The 19414-nt window shown below is 37.2% G+C and overlaps 2 protein-coding genes across 2 annotated transcripts in view; both read right to left on the bottom strand.

The window, feature by feature from the left end:
• Nucleotides 1–4730: 4730 nt before the first annotated feature.
• On the bottom strand, nucleotides 4731–11254 carry LOC124156489 (ubiquitin-conjugating enzyme E2-18 kDa). The gene is made up of 4 exons (XM_046531060.1): nucleotides 11066–11254; nucleotides 10607–10702; nucleotides 10343–10529; nucleotides 4731–5531 (listed from the first exon to the last, which is right to left on the bottom strand). The coding sequence occupies exons 1-4, from the start codon at nucleotides 11090–11092 to the stop codon at nucleotides 5377–5379; spliced, it is 465 nt and encodes a 154-aa protein (XP_046387016.1). The 5' UTR covers nucleotides 11093–11254; the 3' UTR covers nucleotides 4731–5376.
• Nucleotides 11255–11535: 281 nt separating this feature from the next.
• Nucleotides 11536–19414, bottom strand: part of LOC124156488 (merlin) — a 32166-nt gene continuing 24287 nt past the window's right edge. Inside the window, exons 11-13 of the mRNA XM_046531059.1 lie at nucleotides 18377–18573; nucleotides 15513–15672; nucleotides 11536–11674 (exon numbers count right to left, since the gene is read on the bottom strand). Coding sequence (XP_046387015.1) covers nucleotides 11624–11674; nucleotides 15513–15672; nucleotides 18377–18573 — 408 coding nt within the window. The 3' untranslated portion in view covers nucleotides 11536–11623. The remainder of the gene's footprint in view (nucleotides 11675–15512; nucleotides 15673–18376; nucleotides 18574–19414) is intronic.

The raw sequence follows: 19414 nt of genomic DNA, 5'->3' as shown, positions 1-19414 counted from the left end.
AAGAAAAATACCCAAACAGATGTCAGTATGTTGCATTATTCATATGCAACAGGGTCTATCCTTCACATTTTACAGGGGAATTGAAAAGTATGTTATAAGCAGAGGTCTTACACTAGTAATTTTCAATAGAATGATGAAATATTAAGAATTTATCAATATAACAGTCACATTTGTTTTTGAACAACAGATTAAGACATTAAACAGCGACAGCATTCAATGGGCAAATGGAGTGTATCACATTGAACACATTCCCTAACATTGAAAAATGTCCTCAAAGAATACCATGCATATGAACATTGAAAAATTAACTCCCTTTGTCTCAGTGGATGAAAACACTAAACAAATTCGAAGTTAGCTTAATCCTTAAGGTGGCAACTTCTCTCCCTGAGATGACATCGTAATTTCTTTTGCAAGTGCTGCTGTTGCTCTGAATGGCTCAAAAAATCTAGCCTAGAGTAAAATTACTGCACTATAAAAATGATTTTTGTTTCTTAAATAAAAAAGAGGAGTGTTTTCTATAACCAGTGAAATTTTGAGCAAATTTCATTGTACATATTATAGTATTTTAAAATTTGATTTTATAGGAAGTACTGATGTATCAAATATATCGCTGTAGTGCTTGCAGAGTTTCTGTGCACTACAGAGTTTCCCCGAGCCTAGTTGCACATGGTAGAGGAACTCCGATTGGCTGCCGGCGTCCAATCCTGTAAACCAGTTCCTGACACAGTGCGCACCAGGTATGAACCTTCGAAAGTGGCGACCCGAAAGCGAGCGTAATGCCTCGCCGACATGCCAGTCTTTAACATAGAAATTCTGTGGATGAGTAACTACAATACCGTATTCCTCCGAATATAGTCCTCTGAGTATAGTCCCCCCCCCTAATTTTGAGACTTGAGTTTCGGGGGGAAAAAAAAATGGGTTTGAATATAGTCCCCCCCCCTTAACTTTTATCACGGGCATTTTAGGAAAAAAAGGGGGGACTATATTCCGACATAAACAGTAGATGTCGAGTCTAAATTTACAGTGATTCCAATATTCATTGTTGGGAGTTGAGAAGATTATCCTCAATGATTGCGCAAACAAATTAAATAGAATGAATATATAACCTATTCACCACCAATTTAAAAATTCAATTTTAATTGGTTATGGGGTAATCGTCTTTGCGGTAATAAGTGAGAACTTTTAAGTGGTTGCACGGCGTAATTTATACGCTACTGGTGTATAAATTATGCCGCGCAACCACTCAAAGGTTCCTCTTGCTGATCTAAAAAAATTTGCTACAATACTTTGTGATTTAAAAACTCACGCTATAGACAGTAAAATGACATTATAAGAATACATGAGGCCATTCAAATAAAGCAAAGCACGAGGTACATGGCCAATCGCACAGCGTACTTTGTATGCCACAGGTGTTGGTTCGTCTTGCCGATCTAAAAATAAATAAGTTACAATTCTTCAGACTATGGCTAAACCACTGCAGTTGTCACTCCATCGAAACCTTCCGAGCAAATCTCGTCTTCAGTAGTGCTGTGTAATTCTCAAGAGTTACCACACCTAAAGAATTTTCTGCGGAGCTAAGGGAACGAGTTATTTGCATTTACCAATACTTCTGAGAAGAAATAGTGAAGGCTACTTGCCCACATGCTCTGAGCTATAATTCCATCACAGACCGTGAAAGACTGTGTTCAGATGAAGTTTTGAGAAGTGAGCATTATGAAATCCGAAATCCTTGGAATTAATTTATATCCACTCGCATCATCTCCAACGACATCAACTCAGAGTGAAAATGACCAGAACTTCCCCAACTGTGGAAAGGTGCATCAGAGTAAATTCGCAGCTGTCAAAATTAGATGCTATTGCAATGAGAACAGCGAAGCTATAAAAAAAAAACAGCCACGGCATGTGGCATGTCCTCCCACTTTGTTTATTCGCTAGGTACTGAAGACAATTGGGAAAGAAAAAGAGAGGGCTATATCCGAATCAGAGTAAAATTGACGGATTTGATGAGGATTTAGTGCGTCGAATATTTCTCGACATATACCATAAAGGTATTTATCCAACATTGGAGAGCGGGAGAATTGCTTTCCAAGAAGCTACTGGATATCCTGGTTCATATTCTTCTTTCATAAAAATAATCAACAACCTGGGATTTAGATATGTGCTGGGAAATGATGGCAGAAAAATATTGATGGAGTGCAATGACATCAGGGAGTGCAGGAAGAAATTCCTGAAAATCATGCTCTCGCACCATGAGAACTCACTGAACAGATAGTGAATTTTAATGAAAATTGGGTTAACCAAAATTACTGCCAGCGTCACATTTGGGTGGAATCCCAGGGAGAAGGAGGTAAGCGTGTGCCTACAGGGAAGGATGGGGGATTAATCGCAGGATCTAGTAAGGTTGGCTTTATCAATGGTATGGGATTAGCCTCTAGATTAGGTTGTAGACATCCTCTATCCGACTACCACAAAGACATGAATGCAGATTGTTTACTTGGTGGTTTGAAGAACTGTTGAGGTTAGACCAGCCGTCAATTGTTGTGACGGATAATGGGAGTTATCACTACAAAATCTCCAATAAAATTCCCAACACATCATAGCGGAAAATGCAAATTCAATTATGCTGCGACAGCAAGACGAACTATTTAGTGACAGCAACACAATGAAGGAACTACTAGATAAGTTGAAAGAAGAGTATCTTGCATTCAAAGGCTTTTTTTTTTTAATATCAGCAATTTTTTGTGCTTCAAGTAACTTTGTGTACGAGTCCAAATTTAGGTAAACTAGATGGTTTCCAGGGAAATCATATCAAAATAAATCTTGTTTTATGAAGTCATTTGTTCTCTCCATAAGTTTACAGTTCCTAATAATTTTTTTTTGTTAAGGATGACAAATCGTTCACACCCATCGAAGTCGAAACACACCACACCATTAAATTGGCAAACAGGAGTGCATCCCATGAAAAGAGAGTATCAATATATGTGATGATTCATGAAATGTTAACTGGAAAAACTACGACAGCAAGATGGTCATTTGTGAATAAAGAGGAACCTATGTTGACCAACCTTCAGTATTGCTACAGAAGTGGGTTTGTGAGGCAAGAAATACACGCATTTCTTTGGGGAAGTCACTCTCAACTGTACTACCTTCAGTTGTATGATGCAGCAAGTATAACCGTATTAATTTATATGTAAATCTGTGTCAGTTGTGCAATGCTGACAAATTTTGCATGTCCCATGGTGCAAGCCAGCCTTTTTAAGGTTTTTCAGTAAAGTAAGCTGTAGACTGCAGTTAGTTGGCCTATGATGGACTGTGTCAAGTCTCATTTCAAGCAACCGTCTTCAATCACAGATTTTTTTGAGCAGCTTAGCCCCACTTCTTAAAAAATTGAATTCATTAATTTCATTCAACCATGTTTTAAGTTACTGTTTTAGAGTAGAAAATTGCCATTTTACCAAAAATTGCAAAATAAGGTTTCTTCCTGCATGCATGCCAAAGAAGCATACAATATGCTTCATTTGTGTTTTTGAAAAAAAAATATTCATCAGAATTGATCAAGACTTAAAAATAGGTAGTGTTGACGAACACAATACATAATTTTTTTAAAATTATTTACTAATACTCTTTAGATTTAATTATCACTCCTGACATCTTAAAATGAAGTAGCACTGTTTGCCATTTGAGACTTAAATAGGCTTCCTAAAGCAATACTTTTCAGTTGAGCAACATGTTATATTTGTGACAAATATTTCTCGGGTTTGCATCCAGGTTAAAGCTTTTATGCAAGCCGACGTTTCGGAAGACGACTTGTCTTCCATCCTCAAGGCTGTGTTACTTTATCGAAGTTCAATTTCACACTAAACTGGATCGACCGTTTACCGAGGACAACAATAAGGCTCAGGTGTCGTCCGAATGGCTGTAGGTCTTTTGAAATTCTTCACGTTTAACCCTTATGTTTTTCATACAGCTGATTACAGGTCTCCAAGTAGTGCTTAGATCAAAGCCGGTGTCCCGATTGAAATTTTTGGGATTGAGGCGGATCTCTATTGCTTCCATAACTACGCAGTCCCAGTAACGTTGAGCATGGCAAAGGATTTTGGTGTCGTCCCATTTAATAGCATGGTCTTAGTTAAAACTTAAATCATTTATGTTATATTTGGATCAGGAGCATCATACAACCAAAGTTTTGCTGAATTGAAATTTCTACTTCCCAAAACAAAAAAAAAAAACAGGAAGATCTACATAAATATAATTAAGAATATTTTCAACAGTGAAGCCTATCCTTAGCATTTTCATCAGAACAGGGGAATGCTAAAGGCTGCAAAAACATATCCATAAAAGCTGTTTTTTATTTGAAAATTTTGATGTAGGTACATAGGGGATAATTGATAATGGACATTCACTCAGTAGGTCAGTATTAAACCCTCAGCAGAGGCAATATTTCAATCTTACTCTTCAATCATTGACCTCAACTTCATACATAACAATATCACAAAATACATCATAACAATTTTCTTAATTCAAGGCCTACACATGCAAGAGCATTAAAACACAAGGACAGTAAGCTTACACTTGAATTCCAGGTTTAAGGTAACAGGGGTTAATTTTTTGGTGAACCAAAGAAATAATGTTGACAATATACCATCAAGAATTAAAGCACACATGCTGAATTCAAAAGGGAATCAAAAGAGTAGAATCCAATGGGTCTTTCTCTAGTAAAAATACACATAAAATAGTAAATTTCTTTTATTTTGCACAATACCAGTATCTCCTGTACACAAGCTAACTTGACATTATTAGCCAATATTTGATTTGATAAATCAAAATTTTCAAACTTATGAAAGACGAAGCTCAATAATTTAATGATTCTCCACTATTGCTCAGAGCAAAATGCACAGAACATTTGAGTTTGCTTGCTCGAAATGTTCCAATTAATCAAAGAGTTAAAGTTACACACAGCACAGAAATTACAATTAAATAAATGGAGGACATAATCCTAGCAATTAAGAAATATTTTAAGGAAATCAAAAAATTCAAAGTAATTTGCAGAAAAAAATACCGCTGGGCATATTTTGATGTACATGCTACCATTTCCTATTAAAATTTCTACTTTGAATGCATGTTTAAAAAAAGAATAACAACCACAAGATGCAACAAAATAATTTCTTCAGAGTGTGGTCCAGAGTGTTCCTCAATTGCCTAAAGCCAAAAATTAACAGTCACGTAAGTAAGATTTCATGTGCACACAAGATGGTTTCACACTTTAGACACAAAAACTGATTCTTCATATTCCCCTTAAATAAAATATTAGCAATTAATCGCAGTTTTTAACAAACATATTCAAGGAAATCCAATTTTAATCAGTCTTAGGCATCCTTAATCTGAGGGTCTCTTCTCACTATGCTTTTTCGTGTATTCCTCAGCATTTTTGACAAACTTTTTCCGATCCTTCAGGAACTCCTCAGCTAAATCAGCTCGCAATGGATGCTCAGGTTCTGGATCATTCACTAGGGCAACCAATGCCTGTATCACTGTGGGAAGATACAAAGATCATGTTCATTACAGGCAAATTAATCACTAAATACGTACTTAAATTACTTGGAGGGCTACATGTCCTCCTATGGGTCAATTCTTATAGTTTAAAATACACAAGAAATAAAAACAATTAATGAATGTAAAAACACTAATGAGCAATAGTTTTGATGAATATGTGCCTCATTAAGAGTATGCTTAAAGAGAGAAAACTTTTTCTATAGAATAATTATTCTTTATATTAAATATAGTAATATTTATATAAATATTAAATATAGTATTCTTAGTTGACCCTATAGGGCCAACCGACCCTCGATACGTCATCAGCCCCAACATAACCCGATTTCGCACTACATATGGCTAAATGCGATGGTGGTTGGCGTAACATGGTGAAACTCCTTCATGATGCACAAAGGTTAAGAAAACACTTAGCTGTTTCACAAAATAAGTTATTTTGTGAAACAGCTAAGTGTTTTCTTAACCTTTGTGCAACTACATATAGCTGTTTTTGGAACTAAACAGGCCCTACTTGATGTAGGGTACCCGAACCAGCCCTACATCCTACAAAAACATGACGGCCAAATTTTGTCTGCTGATCACTTCGATTAAAGAATCTACGTTACAATGGATATTAAGGGAGACGAGCTCACACAAACCCTTTTAAAATGTACAGTAGCACAGCGGAAAGGTAATAATACTACCACATTATACCCATTAAGTGAAATAAATAATAAAATTGGCTGAAGTATAATAAGTACAATATGGTGGTACATCACCTTGTTTCTGCGGATATATATTAATATTTTTGACCTTTGTCACTTGGTACGCTTTTGAGAAACCAATATCATTTACGCACAACCATAGAAAACATATTTTCATGCCACTGTTTGCCACATGATAAATTTAACTACGGAAGGTAAAAGCAAATGACAAACCTTGATGATGCAAAGTTAGTTCTCATGTCAATGATCACATTTGCCACGTACTTATCACTATCTTGTACGTACCACTTTTGAAGTAATTTAAAGACGATATAATTCTACTTTTGGCTCTATATGAGAGTAATTGAAGTAATTAATGTACCAACACGACCTGGCGGACGACACCAAATTTTTATTTACCTTGAGCCATTGCCCTAACAATACGCCCAAAAATTATCGGATGTCTTTTCTTAGTTTTATAGTGAGGTCTCATAACGTAACCAGAGAGGAAAACTGGTGCTGTGCCATCTTCTACGTCATTTCTGAGAACTTGACGATGGAATTCCCCCCCACCACTCACGTAGGGTCGACTGAGAAACGCATGTAGGGGCCTCTTGTTATGTAGGGACGGATAAGTATGTTCGACTAAGAATACGGGCCTAAAATATCAGTAAAAAGAAATGGACATATGAATCGAAATTAGTTCTCAAGTTAGAAATAAGTTCAAAATTTCTTTGTTTGCATGATATTTCTTAATGGCATTTGGATGAGGTGAGCGACAGCTGAGGTAATTTGCACCATCACTGAGGGAAGGGTATGGAATGAAGGGTGGAGAGAAACCCGGCATCAGCATTAGCATTAGCCTGCTCTTAAGAAAAGGTGCCAAGGAGACCACGGCTAAACGTCCCATCCAACGGATGGAGTGTTGTGCTTGAAATGTCCTCCACACAACACTCAAGCAGGGATCGGGCAGTCTCTGAAAATTCTCTGCCACTGCCGAGATTTGAACCCGAGCCCACCGGGTGGGAAGCCAACACTCTAGCCACCACAACAACCTGATCCCCGAAATTTCTTAATTTCCAGACACTAATTTTCCATTCACTCCATCACCAAGCATCCTGAATGATCCGTCTTTCCAAACAATATTCGTCAAGTCTATTCATTTTCTCTCGCCAGATAACTTAAGTATCTCTGCTCACTTTTGAAGGTGTGCATTGCCCTTTATTATCAATATGATGCCCGGAGATATTATTGATCATCAAAACATTGGCAGAAATGCAATAGATCAAATAATAAAAGAGAATGAAGGAGGAGATCTTATGATGAAATCCATCCTGTGATTAATTATATACTTGCAATGTACATAAATGGCATTGTTATTACGATGGCAATTGTAGGAGGAAAAATCTCCATTGCGGATGGTAACATGGACTCGACCAATATTTTATCCACATCTATAAATCCATGAGAGTTCATTGTGCTAGGTAATAAGCCATAGCAGTCCATGAAGGACGATTACACACAGGAGACATGTGTTCAAAGAAACCACAACCAGGGCATACCCCATACCATCACTTCAGCTACACCTGGCAGTGAGGGTTTTATTCCAAACCTGAAGTGTGGTTACTCCTATATAAGATCCTCTGCACTATCAACTTGAATGTCACTACATTACACACAGCTGGTTTAAAAATACCCACATGTATGGCTAGGCTGGGTAACACACTGGGTCGACGTTGAGGCCACAGCAAGTGTGGTTAGAGATAGTATGTAGTGTGACAGATAATCAAATTTTGGTTCATTAGATATTCATCATTTAAGTTGTCTTTCTACAAATCATTTCAAATAATTAAAACTATCGCGGCATAATCTAACAGTTAGATACTCTGAAAATACCTCATCAATTCAAGGAACAATATGTGTTGTATCTTAATCACAAAAGCTCTATAAGCATATTTTTCATGCATAATAGTGTATGATATTTTCCCTGCATTAAATGTTTTGTCACGATTTAACCATATTACGCTTAGATAAAGTCTTCTTGGGTTTTACATCAGGTTAATCCAGTCTTTTTTTTTTAATTAGCCGATGTTGTGTTGAAGTGTGAAATTGGACAGTCATTGAGTAACATACCTAGAAAATGGAAGGCGAGTCGTTTTCTGAAACTTTGGCCAATACGACTGAATTAACCAGGTGTAAAACCTGTGAAGACTTCATCATTATTATTCACCAGGAAAAATTTAAATCGTTTATTATATTATGCTTATCTGAAATGTAAGGATATCCCCATCTTTAAATTTTACAAAATTTGATTATTATTTTGTTTCGTTTTAAACAAAATTTTTTCATAATTGGCTGATATTTTTCAAAGTGGTGGCCACTGGGACTGCATAGAGGAGGCCCAATTCCATCCCACAGAAGGCGGATTTCTGTGGCCATTTTGCTCGCATTGTAATCAGTTTTCAAAAATATCTGTGGCATGGTGATGAGTGCTAGGCGATCCACTTTTTCCCACAATTTCCCAGTCTAATGCTTGCAATTGCAAGGAATGACACTGAAAAGTTATGCATTTGATAGATCACATCATCATGCAAATAAATTTCGGTTAACACTCCTAATTACACCTTGCTCCCCGTGAAACTCACTTTGTCCGTCAGTGACGCAAGTGGCGACTTTTGTCAACCCATTTTAATGCGCGTCGGATGGCAATGCATGCAGAGGACAACTTGAGGATCCTCCTCTGTAATATCAGCGGTGGTGGCATAGCAAATTTTAATGTGGAGAATTTTATGCACAGGCGACAAACTTTGCAGAAAAAGTTACTTTCTATGCGCCACTCGAGATTTTTAGCTTAGAAATACATGCTTTTCACACTTCCAGAAATCAAGATATTCTTGTGGGCTATGAAAACATTCAACTAATAGCTATGTACCAAGCATAGGTATCTGTTTGACAATTTCTTGAAAAACAAAATCACCCTTGCACCAATCAAAACAATCAACATTTAGCAGTTTTGCGCTTGCAATGTGTCGGGCAGAAATGGATGGTGAAGTGAATACACGTACGTTAACATTGAGAATACTAGGGAAAATTAATTTATTTTATTTAGTGCTAAGGGTTTTATTCATATTATAAGAAAATATATTTCTAAGCACTACATATCCATTGTGCATGCCACTCAGAATTAATATTTATCTATTACCCTTGAAGTTATGCAACTTCTGTGCGCGAAACAGAGTACACCAACAGATCAGGACAAAACATGCCTAGCTTAGATGTGGCATTAAGTAAAAAATATCAAAATTCAACCTCATTCATTTATTAATTGATGGATCAGTCTTAACCCTAGCTACTATGACAATATGAAGAAAATAAAGTTGTCCTTTTGTTATGAATTTATTGTTACATAATTGCCAATTTATATTGTTGAAATAAGTCATTTTTGTTTTTATTGGTTAGAATTCTTGAAAAATATGTCAAATGAGCGTATTTGTATTTTCTTAAACGTAATATAAGAATTAATGCTCAATGTACTTTGGTTCCACAGTTATTACCATTCATGTAACTTTTAATTTTCTGCTCTGAGGCTTGACAGCTAAGTTCAAGTGTTCATAACTTTCCATGGGTTAAGTTCGGATCTTAAATAAAATTACAATAATTCATCATGAGGATACTTCTTTCACACACACCAACTAATCGCAAAAAGGTGCAAGGAGCAACATCATCACAACATATTGCAGTGAAGATTATCATACAACTCAACCTTTAGCACTCTAGGAGACGAACAAGGTAACGGCGTCGATCTAAAATTAATCCAACCTTAACATCAAATCAGTTAGAACAGATTACAATCACGACGTGGATAAGTCGCTGAAATAGTCTCTCTGGTTAGGAGACTTGACAGAGCAGAACTACGACAAATGGGGTAAAATGTTATGGCGAGTGAATACAACATTTTGATCATGCAAAATATCTGAGCGGCATAAATCTCCCTTCGACGAGGCGTTGCCATATAACAATTATTCTGCATTGTACAATGACAGGGATGAAGTAATCTCACCGATGTAAATTCAGGCTAGAACTTAGCCCGAGGTGAAGAGAATAGTTACCTTGATCAGTTTTCGTGGCTGGCTTCCAATTTTCTGCACTAATGATGGGTAAGCAAACCTGACCTTTTTCGTCAATATTCGGATGGTATATTTTAGTTTTAAAGCTTATTTTCGGGGGCTTGAATGGATACTCTGCAGGAAACAGTATTTCGATTCTGAAGGCACCTTTGTTGTACGGAGAATTGTCCTGCAAGGAAAAATAGGTTAAGTGCAAAATAAACAATGGAAAAAGTCAAAAACACATTTCTAGATAATTGTACTTACAGGAACAATTAGCCCTTGCCATGACAATATGTTAGAGTCATCTACTTGTATGTCTCGAAAAGACTTTAACCCTGAACCGCGGATATCTTGCAGTTCCTGAAATAAATCACTTAATTATATTTACGCCAATTACTAGAACTCTGGTGACCACAAAAAAAGATACTATTCCTACAATTTAGGTGCATCGAAAAAGATCGAGCTTACGTGGACCAAAATATTTACGAGTTAATATTACATATTTACTGCTATAAAACCTCATGTCTAAAAAATTGGTGCGTTCACACGAGTCAGAGAATATACAAGGCTCGTCTGATAACCACTAGAACGACAGAACTTCAAAGAAATTACGAAAATCTTACGAAAGATTAACTACAGCATAAATAATTTGCTTTGCTTAATTTATATAATCCACTTCTAACTAACATCACAGACTAATAACGAAAATATTCTCGTCTTTACCTTTTGTAACCTCCTGGTCGCCGCCATATTGGTAACGTATAAACGATATTATGTGTCACTCAAATGATTTATCCAGTAAATTTCTTAAATATCAACAGAAATTACTTCTTCGAAAATCTTAAAATGCATTTAAGACATCAGAAACTATTCACGTAAAACTGGCCGATCAGTACAAATTTTATTTGCTAACCCTATAGTAAAATTCCGTAACTAATTTAATGATGAGTAACAAAATTCGTGTGCGCTACGTCATGCTGCGATGAAAAGGTAGGTAAAAAAAGCCGCTATTCATCCCAAGGTGTTCCTGAGAGTACCACAAAACTTAAACTACTCCGAAATTCACATGATTTAACATTTTATTTTCATAACAGATAATATATAATACATATACTAAATAGTAAACAATAAAATGTAAAAATGACTGTATGGAAAACACGATATAATGTAAGCAGAATGCAAAGGCACGTAACTATCACCACCCAAGGTTCATCTTCTTCGTGTTAAACTGATTTATTATCAAGCACCTTAGTCACTGATCACAGTTATCTAAAAATATTTTCATAATTCTTCAAAGAAGGCCACTCGCGCTTTTGTGGATCCGGATTTGACCTGAAAGTAGAATAAAATTAAATAACTTTTCTCGCTAAAAGATAATCGAACAGCTACAGTTGTAGATGAACACCAAAGTTAAACTTACACCATTAAAAAGCAATGACATGGGCAAAAAATAGAACAAAATAGCAACAGGACATCCAAATTGTATGAAATGCAATTTTAACAACAAAACCTCTCATAAAAATACTCATTCATAATACATTGTGTAGTAAATTGCACTTACTGCATTCCAAATGTTCTTCAACCACTAAATATTAACTATTATAAAATATTCAATCAATAATACAATGAACAGATTTTGATTCAAATTGCCGAATTCTAACAATTAAATTGCCAACATTTTACACTAACATTTTGAAATCATGCTTAAAAGCAGCAGCTACGAAATGCCTTTATATAGATTTATTATTTGCACTCATAGAGCCTTTCTTCATTTGAAAGCCAAAGAGATGAAAGCCAGGAGTTGGGGGGGGGATTCAAACCCCCTAGATGTTTGAGAAACACAGTTGAGAGTGAAAACACACCAAATGAACCCCATCCAAAATGTAACTGTAATGAAAAAAAAAAATTCTGGCTCTGGCTCAGCCCATCTTTACACAACATCAATTCATCCAGAAGGAGGAAAGTGGGAGTGGTTGAGGGAGCAACTGAAAATTTTGTCCCCTCAACCACTCCAGTTCACCCACGACTGGGGGGGGGGGGGGGGGGTTGTACTAGACACTGATCGGAATTATTTCGATCAGTTGCCTCCAAGTGGCTGGGAACGCAATCAGGATTAGGTGTGTTTGTAATGCTTCATTCTGACAATGAGATGAGCCCTCGTAATGATTGTAGGAATGAATAATTTCAAATGAATCAATTCCAATCATGTTTTCAACTATGTACTCTGAATCAATCGCTTGAAATAACAACAGATTGGAATAATTCTTATCAATGCCAAACACACCCTCTCGGGGAGGAAGACTGGGTGCCATGGAAGACAAAATGTGAACACCTTCAGGTGAGCAGGAATGGTGTCTTCCAGCCAGTATCCTCCCCTCCCACCGTTAATTCTCCCATTCTCAAAAACTCTCTTTTGTCTAAATGCATTCAATTTACATTTCCTTATTCTGTATATCAAACCCTGGTTTTAGCCTGTGTACCTATGCTTATATCGTACAGAAAATGCAATTGACTGCCTCCAGTTAAGGATTACTCATTCCTCTTGAAAGTTTTGCAAAAACACTTATGACCTTTTCCATTCTAAATCGTTCAGAGGGTGCATGATCACCATTTTGGATTCCTAAAAAAATAAAACTGTGTACACCTACAAGCGTATTTAAATTGCTGCCCAATCTTACCAAGAAATCACTTCATGAGGTAAAATAAATTTTATAAAGGCTGTCCTCATGAGTAGGAGGAAATCAATAAATTTAAAATGCCTATAATTCGGATGATAATAATAAGGATAGAATGTAGAATATTTGTTTAATTTGAAGTGGTCTCTTATCATTTTCACTCAGAGTGAGAAAGAAAGAGCAGTTGGCAAATGAAGGTAAGCTTTGGAGAAACAATTTTAGGCGTTCTGGCCCACTTGTATTCATATCCCCATTCCCCCAGCTGCTATACTCTTATTCTCCCCATAAATAAATGAAATTTTCTAATAACATAAGCCACCACGTACACACGTTTTCATCAAGATATATAACATCTAGATCCAATCAAACCAAATTTGTAATAATTACTAAGAGTATGTTCACTGTATATTATATACATGTTACGCGAAAATGTTGGCCGCCGTGTGAGCCATGGAATGGTCCGTAAGGTGATGGAGGGAGAGAGGGGAGTGACAAGTGGACTTGAGGGGAAGGACTGTGATGGAGGGGAGTGACTGGACACGAGGGGAAGGACGGGGGCGGAAAGAGGGGAAGGGCAGTGAGAGAGAGAGTGTGCTGGTGTACGGATGTAAAAAGGAAGTCTGAATATTAAATAGGTGAAAAAGTGTTTCTGGGTGTCATTTCATAACATACGTATACATATTTTATATTTGTATGCACGAGGGGGGACCCAAAAATATCCGATGCAATTTAAAAAAAATTCAAAATTTAATTTTTTGAGTTACAAACATTAGTCGCCATCATATTACTCTACATTTACTCTGATACATTGGTTCAAACGTTTCTTCAACTCCACGAAACACCTTTGGTACTCATTGTTTCCGATGCCTTGCATCACACCCTTCCATTCTCTTTTCACCGCCTTAACGTGAGCAAAAAATTCCTCTTTCATCACTATTTTCATCCGGGAGAGCAAAAATTAATCACAAAGGTGCGAGGTCTGGTGAGGAGGGAGGGTGGGGAAGCAGTGTCAAATAGTTTTTAACCAAAAACTCAAGTCGAGGCAAGCAACAACAAGTGCCGCTTTTTGATCAGGAGTCAACCAGCAGGGGATGCCGCGATTCGTCTCATTTGCTTATCTTCAGCTTGAATTCACTGCAATGCACTCCATGAAAGACCAGATTATTCAGTGAGCTTGTCTGCAGTACGCCTCTCATCCTGGTACACAAGGGCACGAGATTTTTTTCCACGTTTTCATCAGTTCTGCCATTGGAAGGCTGGCCCGGGCGTTGAATGTCTTCCATCGACATGTTTCCGAGTTTGAATTGTGAATACCACTCGTGCACAAGAGTTCTTTTTAAGGCATGCTCTTAATGAGCTCTACACAACATATCTACCATGTGCGACTCAATTTGACCGAGCAGAAAATAAAATTTCTATGCTGCATGCTGTTCTCAAATATCAGCCAATTTCAAAAATCAAAGAGGTAAAAAAACTCTTCGAATGTAAACTCACAGGGGCTTCCTACAACCGTCTGAAGCCCCTGTGAGTTTACATTCGAAGAGTTTTTTTACCTCTTTGATTATTGAAATTGGCTGACACATACTGACTCAGAAGTTTCACATACTGACTCGGAAATGATGAAATAACACCCATCCAGCGGGAGAACTATAAGATCGATGTGCACAGAGATTTCCGTTCAGTTATTTTTGGGTCCCCCTCGTATAGTATACAAGCAGAAGTGATTTGGTATAAATGCAAGTAATATTGCCCTGTTAGCTACAGAACAAGATTTTCAAATGTTTAACCCCAACTAAGCCATTTGTCACAAATGGAATGATAAATGCCTCGTTTTCCTAGGCTTAATTTCGTGTATGGCTGCAAACAGTTATAAATTGTAGGACATTTCCTCATTTGGAGAAATTATTTACCATCTTCTTACATGCCATTACAACTACTTGAGGATTATGAAATATTAGTGACTAAGGAGATTATCATCAGACCATAATAATGCTGTTAATTACTCAGGTTATTTGTGCATAATTAAATTATTAAAAATATGAACCAAGATTTTTTTTACTTCACATTATTGTTTGAGTAAAAAAATCGTTAAAAGTGAATCATAAAAATAATTCTAGCTGAGGACCACCTATATTCCTAATAATTATTAGGAATAAAAGCTTCCATTCATATGAAACCAGAAGATGTAATGACATCCATGTCAAATTATCAAACTTAACACTGGCATCTAAGGGTCTGAGTTCATGAGTACAAAATTACAATAAATTAACTGCATCCATTAAAAATATAGATAGTTTTAACCTTTTTAAAAAGACAGTTTCAGCATATTTACTAGAGAAGTTTTTCATAGTGTAAAAGAATATCTATACAGTGAATTTTAATATTTCCTTTACGAACATGTTTTCTTTTGACGTGCCCCACACACAATGCATTGTATCCTCTGGGCAAATAAATATTATTAAAATTGATATTTCATAGAAATACCATTTGCTTACTTTTCTCAAAGTGGAGTACTTGTTCTCTCCCAGCCTCACTTGCTCTTCATGAAATTGGTCCAACTCAGTTTGCTTCTCACCAACCTTTAAAACCTCTATTTCTGACCGAAGCTCTCTCAATTGGTTCTGAAGATGCTTACTCTTTTCAAGGTATTCGACCCTGTGAACACAAAGAATGCAAAAGAAGGAAAATGTTATAAAGATAAACACTTTCGCTAGGCAAGACTAAGATATATAGTTTTAAGTATTGTGGCACACTCATATTTAGTCCCTTTCGATAATTTAAATTCAAGGTGCACATGCACAGCATTGATTTGGTGATAGAGTGTAATGACATAATGGTGTGGTTCAGCCTAAATAGGTAACAACACTGTTACAGGTATGTATTTGCTTAGACAAAATAAAAGCCATACCCCTCAAGCAACACAGCTTCAAAGAAACTATGTTCTGATAAGTATGCCATGCAAATATACAAATTAACTCTTGGAGCACCACTGAATTTATGTTCCGAGTATTAGCAGGCAAGTAGAACCAATTTTTCACCTTCTAAAGTACTCAATTCTAATTCTTGACGTGGGTATCAAAGAATGAAATCACACTATTATTGGTATGAAGTAATTAGAAGAGGCGAGCTTTTTTTCCCAAGTTAAAATTAACAATAGAACACTTCAGAAAGTCTGAATATGATTTGGATGGATGGAGGGATTAGAATGCAATGGGCATATGAGCTAAGCTACTTGAATTTTTAAGAGAAAACCTGCCACGAAGTCAATGGAGTGAATACTAAGAAAAGGAAGAGTCAGGAAAAGACAGAGTTAAGGGCAGAACTGCCCACAGTTGTCCCACGACAGGCAGATGAGATGAGTGAAGGACAAGGTAAAAATTTAAAAAATACTAGAGATTGGTTCTGGTACTGCCGGTTCTTGGCCTGTGGAAGCGGTATCGAGAACCGACCACGTAAAGTCGGTACTTTGGAACTGGCTCGGAACGGTGGAGAGAACAGAAGGATTTGGATTTGGCACCCAAAGCCAAAATGGTCTGCAGTGTATTCAAGGCCAAAAATAAAAAAAAAGATTCAAACATGCATGTATTACTTTCTGATTGCATGGTGCCCACATTTTTTTCTTTAGAGAGTTGCTCGCTAACCCGCACATTTAAGGGTTCGTCAGTTTGTCACTCTTGTCAACATTGTAACATTTCCATGGTAACATTTCCCTTTCAAATGAGCTAGCCTTTAACCTGCCACCATCCTCGACATGGTGCTGTTCTTTTAACTTACCATACGTCTCTATGGATATCTTTAAACGAGTTGAATTGCACCGTAGATGGCACAGCACCCATTTCAACCTGGCCTGGCGATGCGCTGTCTATGGCGTGAAATACAGACAATGCTACATTAAGGCTGCTTTCAGATGAAATGACTTTTCGCCAGCTGCCATTCACGCGAAATTCAGGCAGCTTTCAGATGAGACGACTCTCTGCAACGTCATGTGCCGTACCATGAGTGGCAGCTGGCGGTAAATCGTTTCTTCTGAAAGAAATCTCACAATTGACTAATGTACATGTATAGTAATTCTTTGACATACGAACAAGATGCATTCCGAGAGCTCGTTCGTAAGTTGATAAGCCTATGCAAGGCAAAGAAAAGAGTGGCTATCCTGCAGAATGCAACACTGCATTACAATTTTGTGTTAGGTCACGGCCGCTCAATTTACCCTTGGTGTCACTGTACCGGCATGTTGAGCAGTTTATTGTTGAGGTTATAAGAACTGTTACAGCGAAGGATGTGAATAAGTTGTCCATTAAAGTAACCATTTAAGCTACAGTGCAACCTCGATATAACGACACCCCACGGTGCACTAATAAACACTCGCTATAGCGAATTGTCGCTTTACCGGAGGTGGAGCAAATAATAGCCAATATACCTGTTGCGAACAGATATACAGGAACAGAAGTGGTGCGGCGACAGATAAACATCTATCCGATAAACGTAAGCATAAATCCAGACGAAAGGCGATGTTTTTTTGCATCACTAAATTTCCTTACTCAAATAACGACTAACTATTCAAACAATTTATAAGCGCCGCACTGAATAAAAATCATGCAAAGCATTGTTTCGTCAATCATTATATTTATCGGACGACAGTTTACCACATAAATTTGAGACTGAGCACTCCATTAACTTCATTTCTAACAGATCGCTAGCAATTACAGAGGTTAAGGAGTCTTGATGATAGTCTTCCGGCGGTGAAACCCTCGCTATGACGAGAGCCAACACCGAAAGGGTCTCGTAAAAACGAATTTTTTAACACGCTAATTATAGGGTCAATTGACGGTGCATCGGCTATCTCTCGTAATATCGGGGGTGTCGCTATAGCCCGTACTCGCTTTAACGAGGTTCCACTGTATATTGCCTAAGCACTTTGGACACCCCAAATCAAAATCCTCCCCTTGTGAGGAGGTCCAGGGAAATGAACTAGCCCCTCCACCCAGAATTTGTGAAAATTAACATGTCAGTGGTTTAGTCCGGCATAGGCCGGACTAATATTTGAATTTTAAATCATTGCTTGAATATTCAAATACCTGGAATTTCGAAAACCTCGAATACTAGAGTTGCGCAAAGTATATTAAACATATGTTTCTTCTTCTATTTCCTTGATGAATGTACAAATAAAAAGGTATACAGTGGAGCCTTGATCTATCGTTTTTCAAGGGGATGGACGAAAGAAACGATGAATGTGGGAATGCTAGACTAGGTTACCTATGCAGCAGGAAACCCAAAATTTTGGCAACCACATCTATTCGTGTTGAATCACTCAGAGAGGGTGAGTTTCCAAGGAATTTGAAAGATATGATGGCAATACCTTTCCTTCTCAATTTCAAGAGATAGCTGCTCCATGTCTCCGTCCGCTATTAGATCACAGGAATTGAGGTCCACTGTCATTGGCTCAGGTTCAAGGCGAAGGGCTTGCAGGTCAGCCTGAAGATCTGGCGATACCATCTGACTGGAGGGATACAAATTTGGCACAGGCTGCAACAGAAGACAGGATCCGTTCTTGCTCTGAAAAGAAAAATTATTGACAGCTCAGTTTTCTTCGAGGGATACTTCAAGACCTAAGGATGAGAATTTGATATGCACTATTTGATCTCACTAAACCATCACCAATTCATTAAAAAACAATTGCTCAAATGGCTTACAATCTTTCATCATGTCTCAAACTTTCACTCTCTACCACACAGTGATGAATTAGCATACATTTTAACTGATGTAATCCCGTGTATTTCCAAATACAAATATTTTGCCCCTCCTTTCTCTAATGCCAAAGAACAGATCGGTAGGGGGTTCACCATTCATGCCCAAGGGAATTATACACTCTGAACATCATAACTAGAGCATAAGTTACAGTGTGCTGGATTTCATTATTACATAACCATTCTTTTTGAAGGAAACTCAAAATATCAAACTTTAAATCAGAATCTGGAGCAAATTTCAGCCACACCTAGCCCACAATTCACTTTTTTTTAAAAGAAGACAACTTAACCGATCTGAAGCACATTTTTTAATACTTATATCTTCATCAACCCAAAAAATTACATGTATATTTATATACTCTTCCTGTTATTTACAGTGCAACCTCGATATAACGACACCCCACGGTGCACTAATAAACACTCGCTATAGCGAATTGTCGCTTTACCGGAGTTGTAGCAAATAATAGCCAATATACCTGTTGCGAACAGATATACAGGAACAGGAATGGTGCGGCGACAGATAAACATCTATCCGATAAACGTAAGCATAAATCCAGACGAAAGGCGATGTTTTTTTTTGCAACACTAAATTTCCTTACTCAAACAACGACTAACTATTCAAACAATTTATAAGCGCCGCACTGAATAAA

Source organism: Ischnura elegans, chromosome 3 (assembly GCF_921293095.1).
Source record: "Ischnura elegans chromosome 3, ioIscEleg1.1, whole genome shotgun sequence".
NCBI classification, from domain to species: domain Eukaryota; kingdom Metazoa; phylum Arthropoda; class Insecta; order Odonata; family Coenagrionidae; genus Ischnura; species Ischnura elegans.
Note: the sequence above shows the minus strand (reverse complement) of the source record. Positions and strands in the feature narration are given on the sequence as shown.

What these genes read in the sequence shown, in the direction of transcription:
- LOC124156489 (XM_046531060.1), bottom strand. Translation starts at nt 11,092, where the DNA reads ATGGCGGCGACCAGGAGGTTACAAAAG. An exon ending in GGCAAGGGCTAATTGTTCCT is followed by an intron (nt 10,530 to 10,606) that starts GTAAGTACAATT and finishes TTTTCCTTGCAG; the next exon opens with GACAATTCTCCGTACAACAA. An exon ending in AGCCACGAAAACTGATCAAG is followed by an intron (nt 5,532 to 10,342) that starts GTAACTATTCTC and finishes ATCTTCCCACAG; the next exon opens with TGATACAGGCATTGGTTGCC.